This window comes from Schistocerca nitens, chromosome 1 (assembly GCF_023898315.1).
Source record: "Schistocerca nitens isolate TAMUIC-IGC-003100 chromosome 1, iqSchNite1.1, whole genome shotgun sequence".
In the NCBI taxonomy this organism is placed as follows: Eukaryota; Metazoa; Arthropoda; class Insecta; order Orthoptera; family Acrididae; genus Schistocerca; species Schistocerca nitens.
In genome coordinates this window covers 1,000,818,911-1,000,845,007 of record NC_064614.1, presented here as the reverse complement: position 1 = coordinate 1,000,845,007, position 26,097 = coordinate 1,000,818,911, and the positions used below count along the sequence as shown (strand labels likewise).

At 43.9% G+C, this 26,097-nt stretch overlaps 1 protein-coding gene across 1 annotated transcript in view; it reads right to left on the bottom strand.

Annotated features, from left to right (window-relative positions):
- The window catches only part of LOC126237859 (uncharacterized), an 89,889-nt gene that overhangs the window by 39,347 nt on the left and 24,445 nt on the right, over positions 1-26,097 (bottom strand). The window contains exons 3-4 of the mRNA XM_049947753.1: positions 23,652-23,691; positions 17,129-17,173 (exon numbers count right to left, since the gene is read on the bottom strand). Of these exons, the coding sequence (XP_049803710.1) occupies positions 17,129-17,173; positions 23,652-23,691 (85 nt within the window). The remainder of the gene's footprint in view (positions 1-17,128; positions 17,174-23,651; positions 23,692-26,097) is intronic.

Sequence of the window (26,097 nt, the reverse complement as noted above, 5' to 3'; positions counted from 1 at the left end):
GATGATTGTCCACTGCAGTCTTCAACATTCATTCTGCCTTCAGCAAACATTTTATGCCAATGAAAAGCTCGAGCTCTTCACATAATCTCCCCTCCAAAAGCCCTCTGAAGCTTACTGTAAGTTGTCGTCGCGTTTTCACCTAATTTAACGCAATAAGAAATAGCATACCTTTGCGCAATATTATGCGGTTCCATTTCCATGACGAGAGACACAAACATGTGTTAACGTATTACAACACAACTCACGACTGAGCACTTGCATCGATGTGCCACTTGGACTAGAAGCAGTTTATAGACCAAGGTCAAAGATATTGTGCCCACGGAAGCCTGCAGGGTTGCCACATCCTGCTAAGAAAATCAGTCTCATTACTTTATTATCGCACCTCGTATCTTGCTGAAGCACACAGAGTGAGAAACCTAAAACTTCACCGCAAATTTTGCGTAAATGGAAAGTTCTACTGATGTGCGAGTTTCACACAGTGGATTGGTAGTCAGGAGTTCATCCTGTCAGCCACTCAACAGATTGTACTAACACTTAGAAAATGTATTTTTTGTCCAAACATACACGTTTGTAAATGGAACAATGCCTATTGACATTAACAAACTATAAGTAGAGTAAATTAGAATGTCAGTTGTGTTTGTTGCAGGATTTTAGTTCGAATCGTTTAAAAGATATCTTACTTTGAAAAGCTCCCACACCGACACTTATACAATACCTGTGGTAGCACACACTAAAGAACAACATATGTGCATACACTAGTTCTAGTTATATGGATTCTCACCGGTAACGAGACAGCTGACCATCACAGATTGTGTACAAAATGACCAAAGGCAGTGGCAGTGCACGCCTTCAGTCCGGTGTGGAACGACTGCTGCACACGTGCTAGCTTTTCAGCGGGTATGTCCGAGCAGGCTGGAGTAATACGTTGTTTCATGTCATCGAGTGTAGTCATTATACCCTCGTAGACACTGCCTTTCCGCTTTCCCCACTGAAAAAAGTCTACAGGCGTCGGATCTGGGGAATTGGTAGGCAAGGTACAGGTCCTCTGTATCCAATTCAACGATTTGGAAACGGTACGTGAAGAAATGTTATAGCACTTTGTGCACTATAGGCTGGATAGCGATCACATTCTAGTCTGCGGAGAAACGTCTTCCAGCATCGGTGGAATATGGTCTGTTAGAAGACTACGATAATTAAAGGCGTTAAATGTTCCGTCTTTGAAAAACTGGGCTATGAGCTGATGGTTCACTACCCCACATCATACGTTTACACTGCATGGACGCTGATGATCCACCTGACGGAGCCGGCCGAAGTGGCCGTGCGGTTCTAGGCGCTGCAGTCTGGAACCGCGCGATCGCTGCGGTCGCAGGTTCGAATCCTGCCTCGGGCATGGATGTGTGTGATGTCCTTAGGTTGGTTAGGTTTAACTAGTTCTAAGTTCTAGGGGACTGATGACCTAAGAAGTTGAGTCCCATAGTGCTCAGAGCCATTTGAACCATTTGAATCACCTGACGAAGCCAACACGTACTGTCAACAGCACATGTTTTGCTGGTTTACTTGTCCATGATTCGTAACTGTGGCTTCATCACTAAACAAGCTACATGATTCACACCGAGTATCCTGTCTTAATTAGGCGTGTACAGAGGCTAACACAATTCTAATAAGCGTTCCCATACAGCTCTTGATGGAGAGAGATGTGATGGTGATGGGACCTTTGTCGTTGGAGAATGTGTAGGACGTGAGACATTAACTTTTCCCGGCGAATTGAATGTTCAAATAACTTACGGGTTTGCTGCCGGGTGTCCTCGTCGACCACCGCCTATATTTTGACAGGAGCACACCCTGCCATTGTCAATTCACAACTGCAAGGCGGAAGCAATGTGCAAGGGAATTTAATACCTCGGTTCACAGAGGAGAAAGCCGGCCAGAGTGGCCGAGTGGTTCTAGGCGCTACAGTCTGGAACCGCATGACCGCTACGGTCGCAGGTTCGAATCCTGCCTCGGGCATGGATGTGTGTGGTGTCCTTAGGTTAGTTAGGTTTAAGTTGTTGTAAGTTCTGGTGGACTGATGACCTCAGAAGTTAAGTCCAATAGTGCTCAGAGCCATTTGAACCACCATCTCTGTTTATAAGGTTGCTTGATAGTTTGATTTCAACAACTTCCGTAATAACACTATCCCAATAACTGGACGTGCAAGCCAGAATCTCCGTGTTGTTGTATTCCATAGGATGACCGGTGTCAAGGCAATGTTCCGCAATAGCGGATTTGCTCGGCTGTTGTAAGCGTGTGTGACGCTTATGTTCAATACACCGGTCTTCCACAGTCCTGATTGTCTGACCAATATATGACATGCCACAACTGCAAAGAATACGATTGACACCAGCCTTACGCAAACCAAGGTCATCCTTTACGGACGCCAACAGGGCCTTAATCTTAGAAGGTGGTCGAAAAACACATTCCACATCATATTTCCGAAAAATACGGCCAATCCTGTTGTAAATGCTTCCTGCGTAAGGCAAAAAGCCGTAGCTTAGGTGCCACTTCGTATAGGACACTTGCCTGACTCATGACACTTCCCCGTGAGATTGCGCGGGAGTTAACGTGCCGATCAACTGCAACAGCAGCAAGAATATTAATTTCCCTCTCTTTTGTTGCCAATTGTTTTCCCTCTGTTATGTCGTTCAGGTGTTTCACTACCTCTTACACGTAACTGGTTGAAGAGATTGGTAAATAACTGTCCAGATGGTTGACATCTACTGGGATATCTTGCCGTATACACCGTACAAGAACGAACTACATTCTTCCTACACTCTCCGTACATTCTGAGCATGTCGGCGTTTTCTGGATTGGTAAATTCCATTGTCCACTTACGGCCTACTGCTTGGTCTGTCCCATACTAACTGACTAATGAAAGACGTCTATCTGCCTTGCACTTCTTTCACTTATTTACGATTACGGTATGGTAGTCATATTATTATCATTACCTATATGGCAATAGCATGCGTGCTATTCTGCTGATTTTTTTCAGTATGGGCAGCATAATGAAACTGGAGAGAGGACTGGAGCAAGGTGCTTTTATTTTATTTTAATATTCAGTATCTCCATGAGCTAGCCATGTTGGCTTTCCGTTTCTCGCGCTGACCTTTGAGCTTGGAAGCGTGGGCCGGTAGTTTGAATGATTTGGAGAAGCCACAGTAGTCCTTCTTCTTATTCTTCTAAGTAGTAGTACCAACCAAAAACTCAGTTTCTCCTGCTCGTTGGGCTCTGTAAAGACGCCTCCCTGACGTCTCCCTGACTAAATTCTATCCAATCGCGAGTCACTCAGTCAAGTCAGGAATATCTGCTTGAACGGCAGCTAGTTCGGCGACAGATCCGTGCCCCTGACTGGCTGGCGAAAAGTACGCCAATTCCCACCCCCACAAGGCCCGGCTGCCCTGGAGAAATGGTCGGTAGGCGGTTAGCAGTCGTGGAGAATCGGTGGCGAGATTCAGAAGAATATGGTTGCAAGCTGGTAAGCGTGCGTGCTCTTGATAGGTTCAGAAGTGGATTGAGTCGAGAATACATATTAAAGTGTTGGGTGATCTTTAATTTCGGGAGGATTTGCGCCTCATTGCTTTTATTTCGTCCTCCTTTTGCTATTTTGTTTTGGACTTGGCCTCAGAGCCTGGACGGTTGCAGTATGCAAAACACACGTGGGACTCTCAGTCAGCACGTTCGGTATAATTCAACCGCCCTTGTAAGCTCTTCGACTTCAGCGAATGTCTTTCCTTCTCCAATACTCCGTGATTTAGTGAACATTTCATAACGGCAATTTGTGTGTTACATTTACCCTTCTCTGTCGGCCACGTGGGAACACTTGAGTAGTTCTGCACACGATACCTAAATTGATCCAGAAGTAGCACGTCCCGCGTATCTTTTTATTGCGTTAATCTAGGTGTTGCAGAATGAGTTTTATGAATTTTATTGTTTTAAGGATGGGAGGCCGCTTTAATAACATGCACCCACAAGTAGTTCATAGTTTGTCTTTTCAATGCATTTACGTATTAGCTATTGGATCCCGTCTCTTACCTTTCACTAATTATTAGAGTAAATTCTTTTCTGAATGGTGAGCTCCCACCTTTCCTTGTCCATTTCGAACGCTAGTATTGTAAGTGACTGCTGAATTTAGGCTATATCCCCCCATGCCCACCAATCTTGTGTTAACATGCATATGTAACAAAATATGTATACTCAGTAATTATACTTCGGTTGTACAAGTGTAATTTCGATATATAAGAAATTGTTGTGCTTTTAATCCGATTTTCAATGAAGAGTGCCAACCCCATTTATAGATATATCGAGGAAATGCTAGCATTGCGAAGCCCCCTGTTGAAAATGCTCCTCTTAAGAAGGTAAAATTAATTGTAAATTCAATGAGTAGCTTTTGTTTGATTGTGGTGGATATATTTTTTAAGCAGTCAGATAGACGATCCTTGCTCCAGGCCCTAACCCTTTACGATGCGCCGACGACTCTTGTATACGGTTATCTGTATGACATTCAACCCCAGTCCTCCCTTCTAGATAAGGGAAAGTCACACTGATATGGCACTTGTAAGCAAAAATCCACGTTGTGCGGTGAAAGGGGAGGTTCTGCCATTCCCGATCCCCGCGCGGGTTGCTGTGCGGTCTGGGGCGCCTTGCCACGGTACGCGCGGCTCCCCCCATCGGAGGTTCGAGTCCTCCCTGGGGCATGGGTGTGCGTGTTGTTCTTAGCGTAGGTTAGCTTCAGTGTGTGTAAGCCTGGGGACTGATGACCTTATCAGTTTGGTCCTATAGGTACTTACCACAAATTTCCAAAATTTTTCTATTCCCGATTCCTTTTAATGGGTAAGGCACCTATTTTACTAGCAAGTCGAAATGCAGTCAAGGGACACACAAGCACACTGTAAACAAACATAACAATATCGTACCTAGAAACTAAGCAAATTAAACAGCAGAAACAAGCGTCGGTGAGGAAACTTTTCAAAATACGATATCTCGTAAACGCCTCGCGCTAGAATCCTGCAACAAACACCACTGGCTTCTAATTTACCCTACTTTTAGTTGGTTAATGTCAATAGGCACTGTTATATTTAACAAATCTCTATGTTTGCACAAAAAATACACTTTCTAAATATTAGTACAATCTATTGATTGGTCAAAAAAAATGGTTCAAATGGCTCTGAGCACTATGGGACTCTACATCTGTGGTCATCAGTCCCCTAGAACTTAGAACTACTCAAACCTAACTAACCTAAGGACAGCACACAACACACAGTCATCACGAGGCAGGGAAAATCCCTGACCCCGCCGGGAATCGAACCCGCGAACCCGGGCGTAGGAAGCGAGAACGCTACCGCACGACCACGAGCTGCGGACAGAGGAAGATTTGGTCACCGAAAAAGGTACAGGGAAGAAAGAATCTAGCTTTACATTAATATCCCAGCCGAGATGCGCCCCCCCCCCTCCTCTCGCATAACTCCTTAACCCTTACCGAGCTTCCCCGACGAGTTAGGCCGAGATGCAGAAAACTTGAAACATGATACAGAAAGCAACAAAATAAGCATTAATCTGCAACGATTTTAGGAAAAACGTTTTTTGGATAGATGTACTTCCTTTAAGTGTGGGAAAGAAACGAATTGCTCAACTGCAATAAAAGTTGCTAAAAATTATTCATATGGCGAGATGAAGAGTTCTGGTGGGGAAATCAAATATATCGAATTAATTATACGGACTGTGAGAGGAGAAATTAAGATTACAGTTTAACGGCCTGTCATCAAGAACAGCTTTCCACACCGAGGATAAGCTAGGATAATGGGAACGTTGGGAAGGAAACCGATCCTGTCTTTTCAAATGAAATATAGTGACATTTGCCTTTGGCGATTTGTGGGAGCCATGGAGAACCTAAATTAGGATGGCTGGATGGAAATACTGATCTCGTGAATGCGAGTCCAGTATGTTGACAACAAGCGACGTCTCTCGGTGTTGGGTAGACTCCTACGGTCAACCACGGTTGTTACATGCCTGAGGTGCTGTCGTAGACAGCAGCCGCTGCCTTCTATCACAACGACGCAGTGTGAAATTTGTGAGTGCTTAGATGCCACCACGCCGGTCAGACACCAACTGATAATGATCCACACTGAACCACACCAGTGAATGCCGGCCTGCAATGTTCCATTCGTCTTAAAGACAGCAACAGATTATCATTAATAGTATGCGCATTTTTAAATCTCAGTGTGTGAGAAAAAGACGTCCATTCTTTTGGTACACTTCAAGGTACATTACTGAGTGCCTTCATGAATTATAACTGTCGTAAATTTAGTGGTACCCGAAAAATAGGTGAAATTCATGGAAACAGAAGCAACTACCGTGGACTTTAACTACAATGCAGCAGCTTATGCACCTAATCTGTTTATTTTTATTGCTTTATTTGTTTTTAATTGTTGCAAATGAAAATTCCCAAATGAGAGTAAATGAGGAAGGATTACCAGTTCCGGCATCTACCTTACCACCAAGAAAACCTTGGTCGCAACCGTGGAGCTGGTACTATAGTGAACGTCTTTCTGGGATAATGGATCAAGAAAAACCTTCGGAAAATCATTGGTCGTGACGGGGCTGATTAGAACTTTTTATTGACTAGAAATGCATTTTTAATGTGCCTCTGTGCTAATGAACGAAGGGATACTTCCCGAAACCTTAGTCAGAACCGGATGATTGGAATCATTTTAATGTAATTATGGGACAACGGAAAATATTATCCATGGTCCTGGAATTGCATTCGAAATGGTTCCAACTCCTTGGATTCTGTCCACGGTTTACGGAAGGTTTCCCTTGGTAGTAAGGCAAATGTAGGAGCTAGTACCCCCGTCCTATAAACTTTCAACTGGGGAATTCTCTACCACATTAACAGCAAGCCTGGTATTTGGCTGGCCTCAAACAGCCCGCAGTCCACCTTGTCGTTATTGAGAGGTTCAATCAGATTACTACTCTGACACACATATAAACGCTGGTCTATTCTGTGCAAGCCTATTCACCTCTGCATTGCTGCTACAACCTACAAATGCTTGGACCTGCTTACATTAGCCAAAACTTGGTCTTCCTTTACAGTTTATACACAACACACTTTATTCAGGATATTTCATTTCCGTTTTTGCTATTACAATTTATATCATCTACCATTTACTCCGTTACCAAAGTGACTATTCGTTGATGCCCCAGGACGTGCCCTATCAACCAAGTTGTGCCAAAAATTTTTTTCTCCACTATAAACTCAGTACTTATCCAATAATTATCCAATTTACCCATCTAATCTACAGAATTCCTCTGCTGCACCACGTTCTGATATTCCCTATTCTCTCCTTGTATGTAATATTTATTGACCAAGCCTCTCTCCCGTACAGACCACAGTCTAGTCAAATGCTTTCAGAAAATTCCTACCATTCGTTAAGATATTTCTCTTCTTCAAGAAATCTTTTGCTGCCATTGCAGTTATGCATTTCATGTCCCCAATAATTTGGCCATCATCAGTTATTTTGCTGCCCATATGGCAAAACTCATCTACTACTTTTAGTGTCTCATTTTCTAATCTAATTTCTGGACATCGTCTTATTTAATTTTACTACATTCCATTACCATTATTATACTTTTGTTGATATTCATCTTACGTCTTTAAAGACTCTATGTGGGGAAGCATGTAAACGGTTCCTCCCAACTGCCACTAGTTTTTGCACCACAGCATACTGATTTGTCCGTAGTGTTCACAGAGCACTTAGCAGTGAAGTCACAGCCAGTTGGTATTACTTTACAGCCGATAAACAAAGCTTGCGGAGTGAAAATACATTTGGGTGAAAAAAGTCATGGGATACCTTCTGATATCGTGTCCAACTTCTTTTTGCCCGGTGTAGTGCAACAACTCATCGTGGTATGAACTCAACAGGTCATTGGAAGCTCTCTGCAGTAACATTGAGCTGTGATGTATTTACAGACGTCCATAATTGTGATAGTTTTGTCTGTGCAGAATTTTATGCACGAACTTATCTCTCGATTGTGTCCCATGAAAGTTCGATGGGATACATATCGGGCAATCTGGGTAGTCAAATCATTTGATCGAATTGTCCAGACTGTTCTCGAAACCAATCGCGAAGAATTACGGCCCGTTGACATTGTGCATTGTCATCTATAAAAGTACAATTCTCATTTCGGAACATGAAGTCCATGAATAACAGCAAATCGTTTCTAAGTAGCCGAACATAACCATTTCCAGTCAACGATCGGTTCAGTTGGATCAGAAGATCCAATACATTTTATGTGCCGGCCGGAGTGGCCGAGCGGTTCTAGGTGCTACAGTCTGGAACCGCGCGACCGCTACGGTCGCAGGTTCGAATCCTGCCTCGGGCATGGATGTGTGTGATGTCCTTAGGTTCGTTAGGTTTAAGTAGTTCTAAGCTCTAGGGAACTGATGACCTCAGAAGTTAAGTCTCATTGTGCTCAGAACCATTTTGAACATTCTATGTAAGCACAGCCCACACGATGATGGAGCCACCACCAGCCTGTACAGTGCCTCGTTGACAACCGGGTCCATGGTTTCGTGGGATCTGCGCCAGACTCGAACCCTGCCATCAGCTCTTACCAGCTGAAATCGGGTTTCACCTGACCAGGCCACGGTTTTCCAGTCGTCTGTGGTGCAACCAATATGGCCAGCCCAGGAGAGTCGCTGCAGGCAATGTCGTGCTATTAGCAAGTCGGTCGTCTGCTGGAAAAAGGAAATTTGTGGTCAGGTCTTATGGGACCAAACTGCTGAGGCCACTGGTCCCTAAGCTTACAAGCTTTCGCACTGCTTAATCTAACTTACGCTAAGGATAGAGACACACATCCATGCCTGAGGGAGGACTCGAACCTCCGACGGGGGGAGCCGCGTGGTCCTTGGTAAGGCGCCTCAGACAGCGAGGTACCGTCTGGTGCCATTGCCCATTCACTCCAAATTTCGTCGCACTGTCCTAAGGGATACATTTATCGTACGTTGCACATTACTTTCTGCAGTTATTTCACGCAGTGTTGCTTGTCTGTTAGCACCGATAACTATGTAAACGCCGCTGCTCTCGGTCGTTAAGTGAAGGCTCAAATGGCTCCGAGCACTATGGGACTCAACTGCTGTGGTCATCAGTCCCCTAGAACTTAGAACTACTTAAACCTAACTAACCTAAGGACATCAGACACAGCCATGCCCGAGGCAGGATTCGAACCTGCGACCGTAGCAGTCGCACGGTTCCGGACTGCGCGCCTAGAACCGCGAGACCACCGCGGCCGAGTTAAGTGAAGGCCGTCGGCGACTGCTTCATTCGTGGTCAGAGGTAATGCCTGTGATCTGGTATCCTCAACACACTCTTGACACAGTGGATCCGTGAATATTGAATTCCCTAACGATTTCCAAATGGAATATCCTATGCCTCTCGTTCCAGTTACCATTCACGTCAATCAGCCATTTGGGGCACCTGTTCACATGAATCAGTTGGGTACAAATCACACCTCTGACAATGCACCACCCTTTTATACCTTGTGTACGCGATACTACCGAGAATAAAAAAAAATGTATTCTTTTTGTAAATAATTTATTAATATCCTTCAAAATAAGAAGGCATTTTGGTACCACAAAATTATGGTGGACACCTAATCACTGCACAAAATAGTGAGACAAATTAGATAATATATAGTTTATTAAGGAAGTTCTTGGTATCATACAAGGGAACTGACTGGTTGTAAGCGCCAAAGTTTTTGTTACATGTGTCACTAATCCGCAGGCACTACGTTTTGTTTGTGATAATACAAGCACAGAATACAGCAATAACGTTTTGACTAGTGGAATTGCAGTCAACGAAAACTATTTTCCTCTTTTCATTATTTTACAATGTAGTGATAAAATTTAATTCAAGAAAAAGAAATCGCAGTACTGATTTCTATTTCTTACGCAACTCCATTCTTGCATTCGAGCTCGTTTCTCCAAATTTTTAAACCCAAATTATCTGCTTCCACTAAGAAGTTGTTTTATTGATACAAAGTAAAGCTTATATGTACTCTGCTTACTACAGAAACTATCAACTGACTACGGGAGACCTTATCACATCATCTCATTTCTTCACACCCGTAGAGCCCTTCCACGTTCTCTTTACACCCGTCTGCTCTTTCGTCTGCATTTAACAATAGAATTCCTTCTGCAATCTTGACTCCTTTGCGTTTAATTTCACTGGTGGCTCTTTGAAATTTCCAGGTGCTGAATCTGTCTTCTGACGACTATTTCTATTTCTATTTCCTCACTTATTCCTGTAACTATTCCACTTTAACTTCCTTAAAATTTCTATTTATTTTATTTCTACGTGACTTATATTGCTGTTTCCCTGTCATTTCCTGAGAACTGTTGTACCTACTTCTTGCGTCCGTACTTGTCTGTCCTAGTTTCACCCTTTTCAGACGTGTCCATTGCTCGTTTCTTATTAAGGAACTTTAATTTATGTTTTCAAGTATGGACTTCAGGTCAAGATTTTAAATGAAATTTGTCCACATAATTTGCAACGAATGTGGGCTTGAATGTCGAGAGTGAGGGGAGAACCTGAGGTATTATTGCATGTACAATGGCAGTAAGTACGTGATCGAATTATATGGTACTGAAGAGTTTTTGTTATTGTACCTGTTGTTTAGAATGTTTTTTTTCCCGCGATATCAGTGCTACTATGAAATGCGGCAAGAATTTCGCGTGCTGGTTTCATTAATAATTAGAATATATTTATCATTCCGATGCTGAGAAAAGAGAAATTCGGTGTGGAAAGTATTACTGATATCGTAATAAACAGTGGCCGGCAGTACTGTGCTCTGTGAAATTTGCAAGTCGCTCCCTAACTCATTAACTCAGTGATGGTTTGAATAGTTTATTAATGTCTGAGGTCCGTGCATATTTGGAGAGGATTCAAAGCAGAGCGGTAGGAAACGCTTTGGCCGAGCAGGGCAGTGGCGGATGTACTTGACTGCAGCCTGGATGTCGTAAGATTCTGGAAAGTGAGGTCAGGCGCGAACCTACCCAGGGTGGCAAGCATTGTCCTTCTGATAGTATGGCATAAATTGTACATACTGTTCCAAATGATTCAATTTTCCTCTTTCTTGGCGTTCAATATGTGAGATAATACCAAATCCTGGAGCCGATCACTGTGGCCGAGTGGTTCTAGGCGCTTTAAAAATGGCTCAAATGGCTCTGAGCACTATGGGACTTAACTACAGAGGTCATCAGTCCCCTAGAACTTAGAACTACTTAAACCTAACTACCCTAAGGACATCACACACATCCATGCCCGAGGCAGGATTCGAACCTGCAACCATAGCAGTCGTGCGGTTCCAGTCGTGCACCTAAAACCGCTCGGCCGCCTCGGTCGGCTTAGGCGCTTCAGTCGGGATCTGCGCTGCTGCTACGGTCGCAGGTTCGAATCCTATCTCGGGCATGGACATGTTTGATGTCCTTAGGGTAGTTAGGTTTAAGTAGTTCTAAGTCTAGGGGACTGATGACCTCAGATGTTGTCCCATAGTGCTTAGAGCCATTTGAACCAATTCCTGGCAGAAAAAATGTAAACCTCTGCGCGTCCAAAGAATCAAAATAAGTGCTGATAGAGAATTGGTTCTCCCCCTGCTGGGAAGCAGCCCATTCACAGGCCGACCAGTCGGCCAGTCCCAGTTGCCGAACTCGTCTGCCCCGACACGTTCACCGTTGTGGTGTACAGTTTTATAGCGGTCAGGTCCCGGGTCTACCTGCTAGCCCCAACTTGTGCCTGGGTCCTTTTCCCTTTTAGCATGGTGACTCTGGCGGTACGGCTCTGCGTGCAGGACTCGGGGGCGACTTTTCCATGTTTCTCTGACTTCTTTTGAAGATTAGTATTTGCAGGAAACGCAGGCCACTGGCAACAAACTCTGGTATCATAGTGTTCCTCTCTGAATTTTTCGAACCGGTTTCTGAGGCTATGGACATTGGTAGCGGAACGTAGAGTTGGCGTAAAGTAGTGTGATACTATGTCCCATTTGTTTTTCCTTTATTGATTTTCAATTGCCCCGAAAGGGGGCGGGCTGGCAGCAGCTTAGTACGCTGCTCTACAGCCTAAAGACTTTCATTTTAAAAAACGGAAGAAGAAAAGAAACAAGAAAAACAGGCAATAAAATGGTGACGTCAAGTGTAAAATGGCGGAAAAATGCGGAAAGTTAAAACAGAAAGCAAAAGGGGTTGGCAACGTTAATAAAAGACACAGGAATCAGACAAGAACATAGTACACACGCAATTAAAAAACACGGCGACAGTCTGGTTTCTGTTCACAAGAGATAAAAGGCACACCCAGCGACAATATGATGGCCGTTCGCAACACTTCCCAAAAAAAACACAACACGGAACACTCACTGTAGAACACTGCACGAAAGTGGCGGCACAAGGATGACACTCCCGAGCCAAAGGCAGATGGGGGGGGGGACATGGAGGAGGGGGAAGTACAAGGAGGGAGGAAGGAAAAAGGGGGGGGGGGACCAAGGAGGGAGAGGTCTAATAAAGGGGGAGAAGGGCAGACGCGTGAGGGAATGAGAGGAGGCAGAGGAGGGAAATGTAAAAGGACTCGGGGGAGAGAAGGGGGAAAGAGAGGGGAGGTGGGGAAGAAAGAAGATGGAAGGGGGGAGAGGGACTATATCCAAGTGTTGAAATGAATATCTTTTGTTAATAGGGGGGACCTTCACGTTGTCATTGGAGACTGAAAAAGACGCATTATTTTTGAGGGAATTCACTATTGGAAAGAATTGTCGTGAACGGACTGCAATGGTTCGTAATTTTACCATTTGCGACTGACACTGTTTCGGCGGCAAGGAATACACAGGTTGAAAGTGAGCACTGCATGAGACTGACTGGTCCGTAGCATGCAAACGTCCTGACCGACTCGTTGTAGCAGTGCAGTAGAGGGCGCCACGCCTTGGAGTACCGCTCAGTTGATGACGCTTCCCTTTTGTGAAGGAGCCTAAATTTCTGCACTGCGCAGCTCGATGCATCCCAGTCTTTCTTTTGGCGAGCATGACTGGCAGCACCAGCAGAATAGTTAAATCAAGTACAAAGTAATAGAATCTAGGACGGTCGCCTGTCTCAACTCCTTTGAATGTGTGGTTTTCCGGTTTTTTTATCTCTAGCTTCCAAGGGGACATGAAAGGGAAGCAGTGGTTGGGAAGGGAGTGAGACAGGGTTGTAGCCTCTCCCCGATGTTATTCAATCTGTATATTGAACAAGCAGTAAAGGAAACAAAAGAAAAATTCGGAGTAGGTATTAAAATTCATGGAGAAGAAGTAAAAACTTTGAGGTTCGCCGATGACATTGTAATTCTGTCAGAGACAGCAAAGGACTTGGAAGAGCAGTTGAACGGAATGGACAGTGTCTTGAAACGAGGATATAAGATGAACATCAACAAAAGCAAAACGAGGATAATGGAATGTAGTCAAATTAAGTCGGGTGATGCTGAGGGAATTAGATTAGGAAATGAGACACTTAAAGTAGTAAAGGAGTTTTGCTATTTAGGGAGTAAAATAACCGATGATGGTCGAAGTAGAGAGGATATAAAATGTAGACTGGCAATGGCAAGGAAAGCGTTTCTCAAGAAGAGAAATTTGTTAACATCGAGTATAGATTTAGGTGTCAGGAAGTCGTTTCTGAAAGTATTTGTATGGAGTGTAGCCATGTATGGAAGTGAGACATGGACGATAACTAGTTTGGATAAGAAGAGAATAGAAGCTTTCGAAATGTGGTGCTACAGAAGAATGCTGAAGATAAGGTGGGTAGATCACGTAACTAATGAGGAGGTATTGAATAGGATTGGGGAGAAGAGAAGCACAACTTGACAAGAAGAAGGGATCGGTTGGTAGGACATGTTTTGAGGCATCAAGGGATCACAAATTTAGCATTGGAGGGCAGCGTGGAGGGTAAAAATCGTAGAGGGAGACCAAGAGATGAATACACTAAGCAGATTCAGAAGGATGTAGGTTGCAGTAGGTACTGGGAGATGAAGAAGCTTGCACAGGATAGAGTAGCATGGAGAGCTGCATCAAACCAGTCTCAGGACTGAAGACCACAACAACAACAGCTTCCAATTACTTTTCTGATCAAGCATTACAGGATTTAATGATTGTCATCGGGAGAGAGTAAATTCTTAGGAAGGAAAGAAGTAATAACTGATAGTGGAGTCACGCTGCTTTCCATTTAATCTTTATATAAATTTGGATAGATGTAATTAATTTTGGAGGGTTATGGGAAATTCATGACGATGGGCTTTCGCAGCTCCACTAAAACATGGCTGCAACAGAAGAGTAGTCTTTCAGGGAAAACACCTGGAAGAGCATGAAGGTAGGGAGACAGTCATTGCCATTCCGATTACTTTACTGATGACAGTGCAATCCACCTAAACTGCTCTAGTAGAGAGGGAAGCAAAGTTCACAACTAAGACTAAAGCGATAGAACTATTCTCGCAACTAAACTTTCCTTTGAACTGATCTTCCAACTCCTGTTGCTGTCTCTTACACTGTACTGGAAGAGAATCAAAAGTGAAAAACATGCAGTGTTTGTAGTTCATAAATGTGATTAAAGGGAAATTAATTTATCAAACTGGATGATATAAAAAGAGCAGCACGACATAATAATATCTTCCTAAGTGCAATTAACAGAGTTAATGCTGTAAATTGGTTGCCCAGCATAGGGCTGACCAGTGTTTGCTTTGACGTAAGTTGTAGTGGTCTATGTTTCCTGATTTTTACCAGTTGTATAATACACTGAAGAACCAAAGGAACTGGTACACCTGCCTAACCATGAATCCTGCAGGGCTGTCTATAAATCCGTAAGAGTACGAGGCGGTGGAGATCTCTTCTGAACAGCACGTTGCAAGACATCCCAGATATGCTCGATAATGTTGTCTGGCAAGTTTGGTGGCCAGCAGAAGTGTTTAAACTCAGAAGAGTGTTCTTGGAGCCACGATGTAGCAAGTCTGGGCGCGTAGGGTGTCGCATTGTGCTGTTGTTCTGCTGCAATTGCCCAAGGTCGTCGGAATGCAAAATGGACATGAATGGATTCAGGTGATCAGACAGGACGCTTTCGTAGGTCTGACCTGTCAGAGTCGTGTCTAGACGTATCAGGGGTCCCATATTACTCCAACTGCATACGCCCCACACCATTAGAAAGCCTCCACCAGCTTGAACAGTCCCCTGCTGACATGCATGGGGCTTGGATTCATGAGATTGTCTCCATACCCGTTCACGACCATGCGCTCGATACCATTTGAAACGAGTCTCGTCCGACCAGGTAACATGTTTCCAGTCATCAACAGTCCAGTCTCGGTGTTGACGAGCCCAGGCGAGGCGTAAAGCTTTGTGCCGTGCAGTCATCAAGGGTACAAGAATGGGCCTTTGGCTTCGAAAGCCCACATAGATGATGTTTCGTTGGTTGATTCGTACACTGAACTTCTTGATGGCCCAGCATTGAAATCTGCAGCAATTTCTGGAAGAGTTGCACTCCTGTCAAGTTGAACAATTGTCTTCAGTCGTCTTGGAGGGTCTTTTTCCGGCCACTGCGATATCGGAGATCTGATGTTTTACTGGATTTGTAACATTCATTGTACACTTGTGCAATGGTCGTACGGGCAAAGTCCCCATTTCATCGCTACCTCGAAGATGCTGCGTCCCACTGCACGTACGCCGACTATAACACAGCGTTCAAATTCACTTAATTCTGTATAGCCTGCCATTGTAGCATCAGTGCCCGATCTAACAACTGCTTCAGACACTTCTACATCTACATTTACACTCCGCAAGACACCCAACGGTGTATGGCGGAGGGCACTTTACGTGCCACTGTCATTACCTCCCTTTCCTGTTCCAGTCGCGTATGGTTCGCGGGAAGAACGACTGCCGAAAAGCCTCCGTGCGCACTTGAATCTCTCTAATTTTACATTCGTGATCTCCACGGGAGGTGTAAGTAGGGGGAAGCAATATATTCGATACCTCATCCAGAAACGCACCCTCTCGAAACCTGGACAGCAAGCTACACCGCGCTGTAAAGCGCCTGTCTTGTAGAGTCTGCCACTTGAGTCTGCTGAAGATCTCCGTAACACTATCACGCTTATCAAATAACCGTGTGACGAAACGCGCCGCTCTTCTTTGAATCTTCTCTATCTCCTCTGTCAACCCGAACTGGTACGGATCCAACACTGATGAGCAATACTCAAGTATAGTTCGAACGAGTGTTTTGTAAGCCACCTCCTTTGTTGATGGACTACATTTTCTAAGGACTCTCCCAATGAATCTCAACCTGGCACCCGCCTTTCCAACAATTAATTTTATATGATCATTCCACTTCAAATCGTTGCGCACGCATACTCCCAGATATTTTACAGAAGTAACTGCTACCAGTGTTTGTTCAGCTATCATATAATAGTACAATAAAGGATCCTTCTTTCTATGTATTCGCAATACATTACATTTGTCTATGTTAAGGGTCAGTTGCCACTCCCTGCACCTAGTGCCTATCCGCTGCAGATCTTCCTGCATTTCGCTGCAATTTTCTAATGCTGCGACTTCTCTGTATACTACAGCATCATCCGCGAAAAGCCGCATGGAACTTCCGACACTATGTAGTAGGTCTCGTCTTATGAAGGCGTTGGCCGACCGCAGTGCCGTATTCTGCCTGTTTACATATCTCTGTATGTGAATTCGCATGCCAACAGCAGTTACTTTGACGCTTCAGTGTACCTCGAGACTGTAGACACAGATATAATGACTAAATTAATTCGGCGTGTACGTTAGCCGGTGGTGCAGATAGTAGGTGACCTTCGTGCCGTTATTGATGAGCTCAGCGCCGTACAGGATGCGCAGCACGAATCGAGAGCGGGATCTCGCAGGCTGCGTGGGCGGCGACGCTATGGCGCAGCGCTGCGTGGCCGGGCGGCCGGCCGGCTGCGGCCTTGGCTTGCTGCCGCGTGCCTCATTGGTCGCTTCCAGAGCGCGGACGCTGCGTGAGGATGCTGCGAGCCGCTGTAGCGCCGCGAGCCCAGGGGCGATCTCTGCTACTCACCTGGCCCGAGGCTCATCTTGAACGTTGTCGGGCATGTCCCGCAGACTGAAACAAGGAGAGAATTCGAGCATTAACTTCACTGCAAAGACTCTGAAGGAATTCTGGGATTCAATGGTGTGTATGATATTAAGCAGGGAGATGCCCTGTCTCCGCTACTTTTTAATTTAGTACTAGAATATATTGTACGAATAGCAGCAGATAATTCAGAGGGTGTGGAATTAAATGGAAATCTTAAGATATTAGGGTCAGAGACAGCAAAGGACTTGGAAGAGCAGTTGAACGGAATGGATAGTGTCTTGAAAGGAGGATATAAGATAAACATCAACAAAAGCAAAACGAGGATAATGGAATGTAGTCCAATTAAGTCGGATGATGCTGAGGGAACTAGATTAAGAAATGAGACACTTAAAGTAGTAAAGGAGTTTTGCTATTTGGGGAGCAAAATAATTGATGATGGTCGAAGTAGAGAGGATATAAAATGTAGACTGGCAATGAGAAGGAAAGCGTTTCTGAAGAAGAGAAATTTGTTAACATCGAGTATAGGTTTAAGTGTCAGGAAGTCGTTTCTGAAAGTATTTGTATGGGGTATAGCCATGCATGGAAGTGAAACATGGACGATAACTGGTTTGGACAAGAAGAGAATAGAAGCTTTCGAAATATGGTGCTACAGAAAAATGCTGAAGATTAGATGGGTAGACCACATAACTAATGAGGAAGTATTGAATAGGACTGGGGAGAAAAGAATTTTGTGCCACAACTTGACTAGAAGAAGGGATCGGTTGGTAGGACATGTTCTGAGGCATCAAGGGATCACCAATTTAGTACTGGAGGGCAGCGTTGAGGGTAAAAATCGTAGAGGGAGACCAAGAGATGAATACACTAAGCAGATTCTGAAGGATGTAGGTTGCAGTAGGTACTGGGAGATGAAGAAGCTTGCACAGGATAGAGTAGCATGGAGAGCTGCATCAAACCAGTCTCAGGACTGAAGACCACATCAACAACAACAGGGTATGCAGATGATCTAAACATCATTAGCGATAGGAAAGAATCTGTAACAGCAAATGCGAATGCGTTAATCAAGGCTAGTGAAGTTGTAGGTCTAAGGATAAGTGAAGAGAAAACTAAATACCTGGTTACTACTAGAATGCCAACAACAGGAGATCAGGAAACGTTAAGAGTTGGAGACATGCAGTTTGAAAAAGTCAACACATTTAATTATCTAGGCGTGGACATCATTTCGAGAAGTCAGATTGAATCCGAACTGAAGAAGAGATTACGGGCGGGAAATGCGTGCTACTTGTCACTGAATACATTACATCCATGACGGATATTATCTAGGGATTTAAAGATTAGAATATACAAAACTATTATTCTACCAGTTATGCTGTTTGGGTGTGAGACTCGGTCTCTCACTGTGCAAAATGAAAAGCGGTTTCGAGTATTTGAAAACAAAATTTTGAGGAAAATTTTCGAAGCAAAAAGGGATGACATTAGCGGAGAGTGGCGAACTGCACAACGAAGAGGTTCACGAACTTTATTCAAGCCTGACATAATCAGTATTACTAAATCACGTAGGCTGCGATGGGCGGGTCACGTAGCTTGAATGGATGAGGGCAGGGCAGCGCGCAGAGTACTGGTAGGGCACTTAGACGGAAAACGTCCTGTGGGGAGACCGACGCGTAGATGGGAGGACAATGTGAAGGCTGATTTGAGGAGCCTAGGTATTGAAGGTGAATGGAAGGAAATAGCCCAAGACAGGGACAAATGGCGAAAATACGTTGCTGCGGTAATGGACTCTCGAGTCCGGTATGACCAGTGAGTGTGTGTGTTTGTGTGTGTGTGTGTGTATGTGTGTGTGTATGTTCTGTAACAGATCCATTCACGTGCGCCAGCGAAATACATTGACGGAACAAAATCGCAACACCAAAAAAGAGTTGTGCGAAGTAAACGGAATTTAGTAGACGTGTTTCTGCATCTGAAAGATGATGTCTGTTCAAATGCCCTGCCGGTTGCATAAGAGTGGCGCTAGTAGTGCCATTAGGAGGATTCAAATCAGGTTCCTTAACATACACGCTGTGACGGCTGTGAGCGGTAGTTACCTTTGAGTTTGTCGTGGTGAGCTGAGGAGGAGGAGGAGGAGATTAGTGTTTAACGTCCCGTCGACAACGAGGTCATTAGAGACGGAGCGCAAGCTCGGGTGAGGGAAGGATGGGGAAGGAAATCGGCCGTGCCCTTTCAAAGGAACCATCCCGGCATTTGCCTGAAGCGATTTAGGGAAATCACGGAAAACCTAAATCAGGATGGTGAGCTGATGTTAGTCCAGAATGCATTTAAGGCGACAAAGACACCACTATATAAGGCTCATTGTGTTTCAACAAGGCCATTTAACAGTATTACGACGAGCCGGATGTTCTTTCTGCGTTACTGCAGAAAGAGTTGGCACCAATGTAGCCACTGAACTTGGCTGCTGACAGCAGTGTTTACGAGAATATATAGCTGCAAGAAGATTGGGTTCCCTGATGGCCACGTGGCACCACCGAGAGGGAAGACCATCAACTTTGGCGCATGTGTCTGGCGCGTAATAATGTATCCAGGCAGCAGCAGCAATCTGAGCAGCAGTTGACGAACTGTTACACATCGGTTACTTCAAGGTCAACTCCCAGCCAGTCACCTTGTAGCGTGCATTCCACTCACTCCAAACCACCACCATTTACGAGTGCAGCGTTTTCAAGCGAGAGCTTATTGGTGGGCAGAGTGGGGGTTATGGTGGGCAGAGTGGGGGTTGTGGTGGGCAGAGTGGGTTGTTCTTTCTGATGAAAGATGCCCCATGGCCAGTGATGGCCGTGTGTTGGTTAGAAGGAGAACACTTCAGGGTCTGCAACCATCCTGCCTGCGTACTAGGCACACTGTACCTACATCTGGAGTTATGCTATGGGTTGTCCCACGCATCCTGACTGTAAATTTGTACGTCAGTTTCCTGATCCAACCTACTGGGCTGTCATTCATGAACAACAGGGAGTGTTTCCCAACAGGATAACACTCACTCACATACCGGTCTTGTAACCCAACTTGCTCTACAGAGTGTCGATGTGTTGCCCTGGCCTGCTCGATCAAGAGATCTGTCTCAAACAGAGCACATACGGGACTTCATCGTACGACATCTTCAGCATTAACCGTCCCTGCGGTGACTGATCCCACAAACTGACACCTGGCACCTGCACGATACAATGCCTGCACGTTTGCATACTTGCATTCAACATTCCGGCGGTTACAACGGTTACTAATGTACCAGTATTTCTCTTTTGCACTGTCCGCCCCCGGTAGCTTACTGATACATTGGAAGAAGTTAGAGCTGTTACTGAGAATGAGGTATTTATGTAGGAAGATAAGACTGAAGTTGCTACAGTTGATCAACTAGAACAATTCTACGTTCTTTGCTCACATGATGTACGAGATGGGTACTTGGTCGAAACAATTCGAACTTTCAGACAACATCATGAAAATGGCTCTGCAATTATTTTCACTGATACGTGCAAGAATTGTCAGTTGTTGTCGATGCCGCTAAATGAAGTTGGATTTGAAAATGTTTCATTACATCCCATGACGCAACAAAGGCTACGACTGGTAGCACTTGCAAAATTCAAGAGCAATGTTATTAGAATTATAATCGCCACTGATGTAGCTAGTAGAGGTCTTGATATACCAGCTGTAGAGCTGGTTATTAACCACACTCTGCCTAACATTCCAAAAGATTACATCCATCGTGTTGGCCGAACTGCTCGTGCAGGTAGATTTGGTGTAGCCATATCTTTGGTTTCACCATATGACATTCACCTGAAAATGCAATCAACACAAAGCTGAAACAATATGATGTAGACTATAAAGAAGTTGCAAAGATATTCGCACAGGTGTCCGTTACTAAGAGAGAAGGAGAGATCAAGCTTGATGAAACAGACTTTTATGTGAGAGAAATGATTAACAGAAAAAAGAAGCTAATCCTCGAGGGGAAAGATCCAGATGAAGAAGAAGAGAAAAGAAGAAAGATGGTTAAAAGAAAGAGAAGAAAGGAGAAATTGAGTAAGAACTTCAAGAAGAGGAAACATGTCAGTTGACTTTCTCACCATCATTTCAGCTTTGTATGTATCCAGCAGTTGATGACTAATGTACAGTGAGAAAGGCAATTATAAATCTGGATAAAGAATGTTTATTTTTGTAATTAAATGAAGCAAACAGCTAAAAACAAGTGGTCAGCGCGACAGACTGTCAATCCTAAGGGCCCGGGTTCGATTCCCGGCGAGGTCGGAGATTTTCTCTGGTCAGGGACTGAGTGTTGTCGTAATCATCATCGTTGCATCCCCATCGACGCGCAAGTCGCCGAAGGGGAGTCAAATCTAAAGATTTGCACCAGGCGAACGGTATGCCCGAAGGGAGGCCCTAGTCACACGACATTTACATTTTTTTCTTTTGCACTGGACGTGATCTTCAAGCAGAAATTACACCAGCGTTCACTTGAAATCCAGTTATGTCCTGGCATAAAAACAAGTTTGCTCATGATGTAGCTATTCGAGGACAAACAGAACTAGAGGTACAGTGTTGATTAGAAAAATGGAACCTCAAGTTTAAAGACTACCAGCTGACAGTAAGGAAGATCAAAACTATAGGAATGGTTATGAGCCAGACATCTGCCCTTGGTAACCTGATGCTAAATGGAGAGAAAATTATCTGTGTGGAAGCTTTCAGTTACCTGAAAAGTACAATTTCAAGGACTGAAAGCGTCAAAAAAGAAATACAGAACAGAGTAAGAAAAGGACCTATACTTCTTCTTCAAGTGAGGAGTCTCGTGCGTGACTAGGGAGTTCAACTGAGAGTCAAACAGAACATGTTTATGACGTATATCCTGATGATTGCGACGTGCAGCTTTGGGTGTTGTGTAATTTACAAGGCGTATTTGAACAAGCTACAAGCATGCGAAATGAAGTTCTTGTGATCAGCCTTAAAGAAGAGTAGATGAGATAAAACTAGGAATGAAGACATCAGATGAGAGATGTAAATGGATCTGACAGTGAAAGAGGGACTACGTACCGCACAAGTCAGGTGGTTTGGACATGGGAAGAGGGTGAACGACAACCGTCTGCCAAAACAATATCTGGATGTAAATGGGCAGGGGAAATGAGCAGTAAGACGACCCAGAAAAAGATGGTTGGATCAGATTAAGGAAGACCTGAGGACTAGAAGAGAAACTGGGAAACAATGTCAAGACAAGAAGTATAAGAAGACAGAGAAAAATGAAGGCAAATTGTGCATAAACACCCCTCCTGGCTCTCTGAAAGCGATAATAAACACGAGTGTTAAGAATGCTGGTCTAGTAGCTTGGTGATAATTAATGGAGGATTTTTCTGTCGTGTTTTTTTTCAGTCCAACTGAGAGATGTTTGTAGAACTAAGAACTACTTTGCTTAACCATTTTAAAACGACACTATGCATGTGAATTCAAAAGCTCTGTGCAAATAGAGACTAATGCGAACGCTTATTATGTATTAGTTAGTAACAAAATTAAATTCCTGAGAGCAGTGGAAATTGGGCTGTGTGAAAGTAACTTTAATACAGACACCAGCCACGCACCTAGTTCTTCATGGAAGTCCACTCTTGATAAACAAAGAGCAAGAGGAAGACTTGTCGCAATCTGCTGCCGATGCAAACGATGCGGGACAGCGAGGGTACCACCACAGCACGCGCCATCTCCATGACGTAATCCACCAAATCATATGACTGTCTCTGGGCATAAAAGTGGGAGTCTCTCTAGGTTCATGACAGACTTAGCTCCTGACGATGATGACGTAGGCAGTTATAGTAAGCTTCGGATCAGATCCGAATTTGAGGCGGCAATTTAACCGACAACAATCTATCTAAGGACTCCGTCGCTAAATACTCTTTATCCAAGTCGAAAATGAAGCTTAATTTATTATAAACATCGAAAAGAAATATGTAAACAAGGCAAGTACGATTAGGAAACTTGAATCATTATCATTCTGTGTTCACTACTTAATTTTAAGTTGTATTGGATTTATTATGCTGGAGTCTCTGCTATTCACCCTATGCTCTCTACAATCGGATCGTGCGAACAGAGAGTGATCTGTATACTACAATATTGTAACACGAGTTGATAATTTTCATAAAAATGATGAAGTCGAAACATGTACCTTACACCACCTCTAGAAAAACAGAGAATTGCGTGTAGTAATATGGGGAACCAAACTGATTTTTACACATTACTGAGGACATAATTGTAACCGTTGTGTGCTGAGTAAACAGACAGCCACACAAAAAGGAACATTTGTTTCTCAGTTCGTGTGAGATTAACCATTAAATGGCCTCTGTATTTTTAATTCACATATTGGTTCCCGACGAAACTCTGTAGGATGTTCGATACCATTCACCGAAAGTATTTTGCAAATATTATGCACTGCACTTCTTGATGAGCTGAACCATATAATTGACATCACTAAAGCAGATCTGATACTTACGAAGATGAACCGCCTCGACGATGGTCGCTATCCCGTGTACCTGTGAAATAAGAAAACGTTTGCAGAATTTTAAAATATGGAAATCTGACGAATGTTAATACAATACAGCTACTGAGAATTAATCTATAACATCGTGAACAAGCGCCAAATATTCATGGATAAATTGAATTAAATTTTACGACTTTTGGCAAAAAAATAAAACTTGCGTGATTTGGTGCGAATTACACATGCTAGAGAACGATGTACAGTCAGCGTGGTGCAATGATATTTCCACTATATCCACACAGACACACTGGGAAGAATCATGTCGTGTTTGATACTGCCTAACAGACTGAACTGTGTGCCAGACTGGAACTGAAACCCAGGACTGTAGCCTTCCACGATCAAACACTCAACTGAATGAACTATATAAGCATGATTCAGGACCCGTCCTTATATGTTTATTTCCACCACTACAATTTCTCATATCTTCCAAACTTCTCAGACTCTCTTCTGCATCCCCTGTGGGACTAGCACTTCGAGAAGAAAAGATTTGCAGAGAAACGCTTTAACGATAGCTTAGAGGATTGTTTCCAGAATGTATTTTCATTTTACAGAGCACTGCATGCTGATTTGATACTTCCCGTTAGGTCAGGTAAGTGTCGAGACAACGATCATAAAAGATGGAGTTACAGCTACAATCAGACAAGGATGGAACAGTGTATTTCATTTTAAGAAATTTAAGGAAACCCGTTTCTTGTTTGTCTGGAAAGGGATCTGATTCCTGCTTCTTCCGCAAGCGAGTCCCGTGACTTGTAAATTTGGAAATTTGTGGTAAGTTCCATGGAACCAACTGCTGAGGTCATCCGTCCCTAAGCTTACACACTACTTAATCTAACTTAAACTAACTTACGCTAAGGACAACACTCACACCCATGCTGGAGGGAGGAATCGAACCTCTGACGGGGGGAGCCGCGCGAACAATGACAAGACTCCCGAGACCGGGCGTGTACACCGCGCGGCCCTGTGACTTAATCATTAGGTTATTTAGATATTAATTATTCTTTCATTAGTAGTCTACCCATATAATAAACTTTTTCTTGCTGTTACATCTATGGGGAGAGGATATTTCGACTTTCTGTGCAAAATATGGAAAGAATTAAGATACTGTTGGCGAACTGTTAAAGTTCTAAAGCAGAAAACCGGTTGCTTAACATTTCAGTGAATAGGGCGCCCTACCACATTCTTATGCGTTTCTCTACCACGTGTAACATGACGTATATGCTCGCGAGCTGTCAACCGTCTAAACTTATTGTAATCAGGAAGTTCTGTTTTGGCGCGGCTGAGCACCAGGGTATGGGCAAGCGGCTGGCTGGGGCTATTTTGGTAGGCGCGAGGCTGACGACGAGCAAGCGACCAGCCGCAGTAATTCGGTGGTTTTTCCCACACAAGGAAGGTGTGGTGTGAGCGTTGGTTGCAGCACCAGCACGCCAAGGGAGATGCAAGTACTGAAGGCAGCGGCTGTCGCAAGACGGCACACTGCGGCTACTGAGAAGTAATATAAAATTAAACAATAATTCACAGTTTAGATGTGTAGCTAGACGAAACAAATCAACCACGGCAGTGAGGTGTACCTATTGAGACATTACTATTATTTATATCACAGAAACGGACCCGCAAAGTTACGGACCAATATCCTTAACATTGGTTTGGTGCAAAATTGTAGAACTTGTTCTGAGTTCGAATGTAATAAATTTCCTAACACCGGAAAGCTTATGTCTGTGAATGAGCAAGGTTTTAGGAAGAATCTGTCATGAGAAAGTCAGCTTGCCCTTTCCTCTCAAGATATACCGCGAGCTTTGTTTGAAGGACAACAGGCAGTTTCTATATTTCTAGATTTCTGAAAAGCATTTGGCACGGCACCGCAATGCAAACTGTTAATGGAGGTATGAACGTACGGAACAGGTTCCCAGATATGTGAGTGGCTTGATGGCTTCTTAGGTAATAAAACTGAGTGTGCTGTCCTCGACGGCGTATGTTCGTCAGGGACAGGAGTGCTCCTGGGAAGTGTGATACGACCGCTATTATTTTAGATGTACATAAATGATCTGGCGAACAGGATGAGCAGCGATATGCTGTTGTTTGCTGGTAATGCTGTGGTGTACGGGAAGGTGTCTAAGATTAATGACACAAGGTAACTTAGAAAAAATTTCTAGTTGATGTGATGAACTGCATCTGGCTTTAAATGTAGAAAAATGGAAACTGATGCAGATGAGTAAGGAAAAGAAACCTTTAATGTTCAGATATAGCATTAGTTGCATCCTGCTTGACACATTCACGTGGTTTAAATATTTGGGCATAATGTTGCAAAGCAGTGTGAAATGGAACGAACGTACGAAGATTATGGCAGGGAAGGAATTTTAGGAAAGTGTGATTCATCAGTAAAGGAGAGTGTATAGAGGTCTAC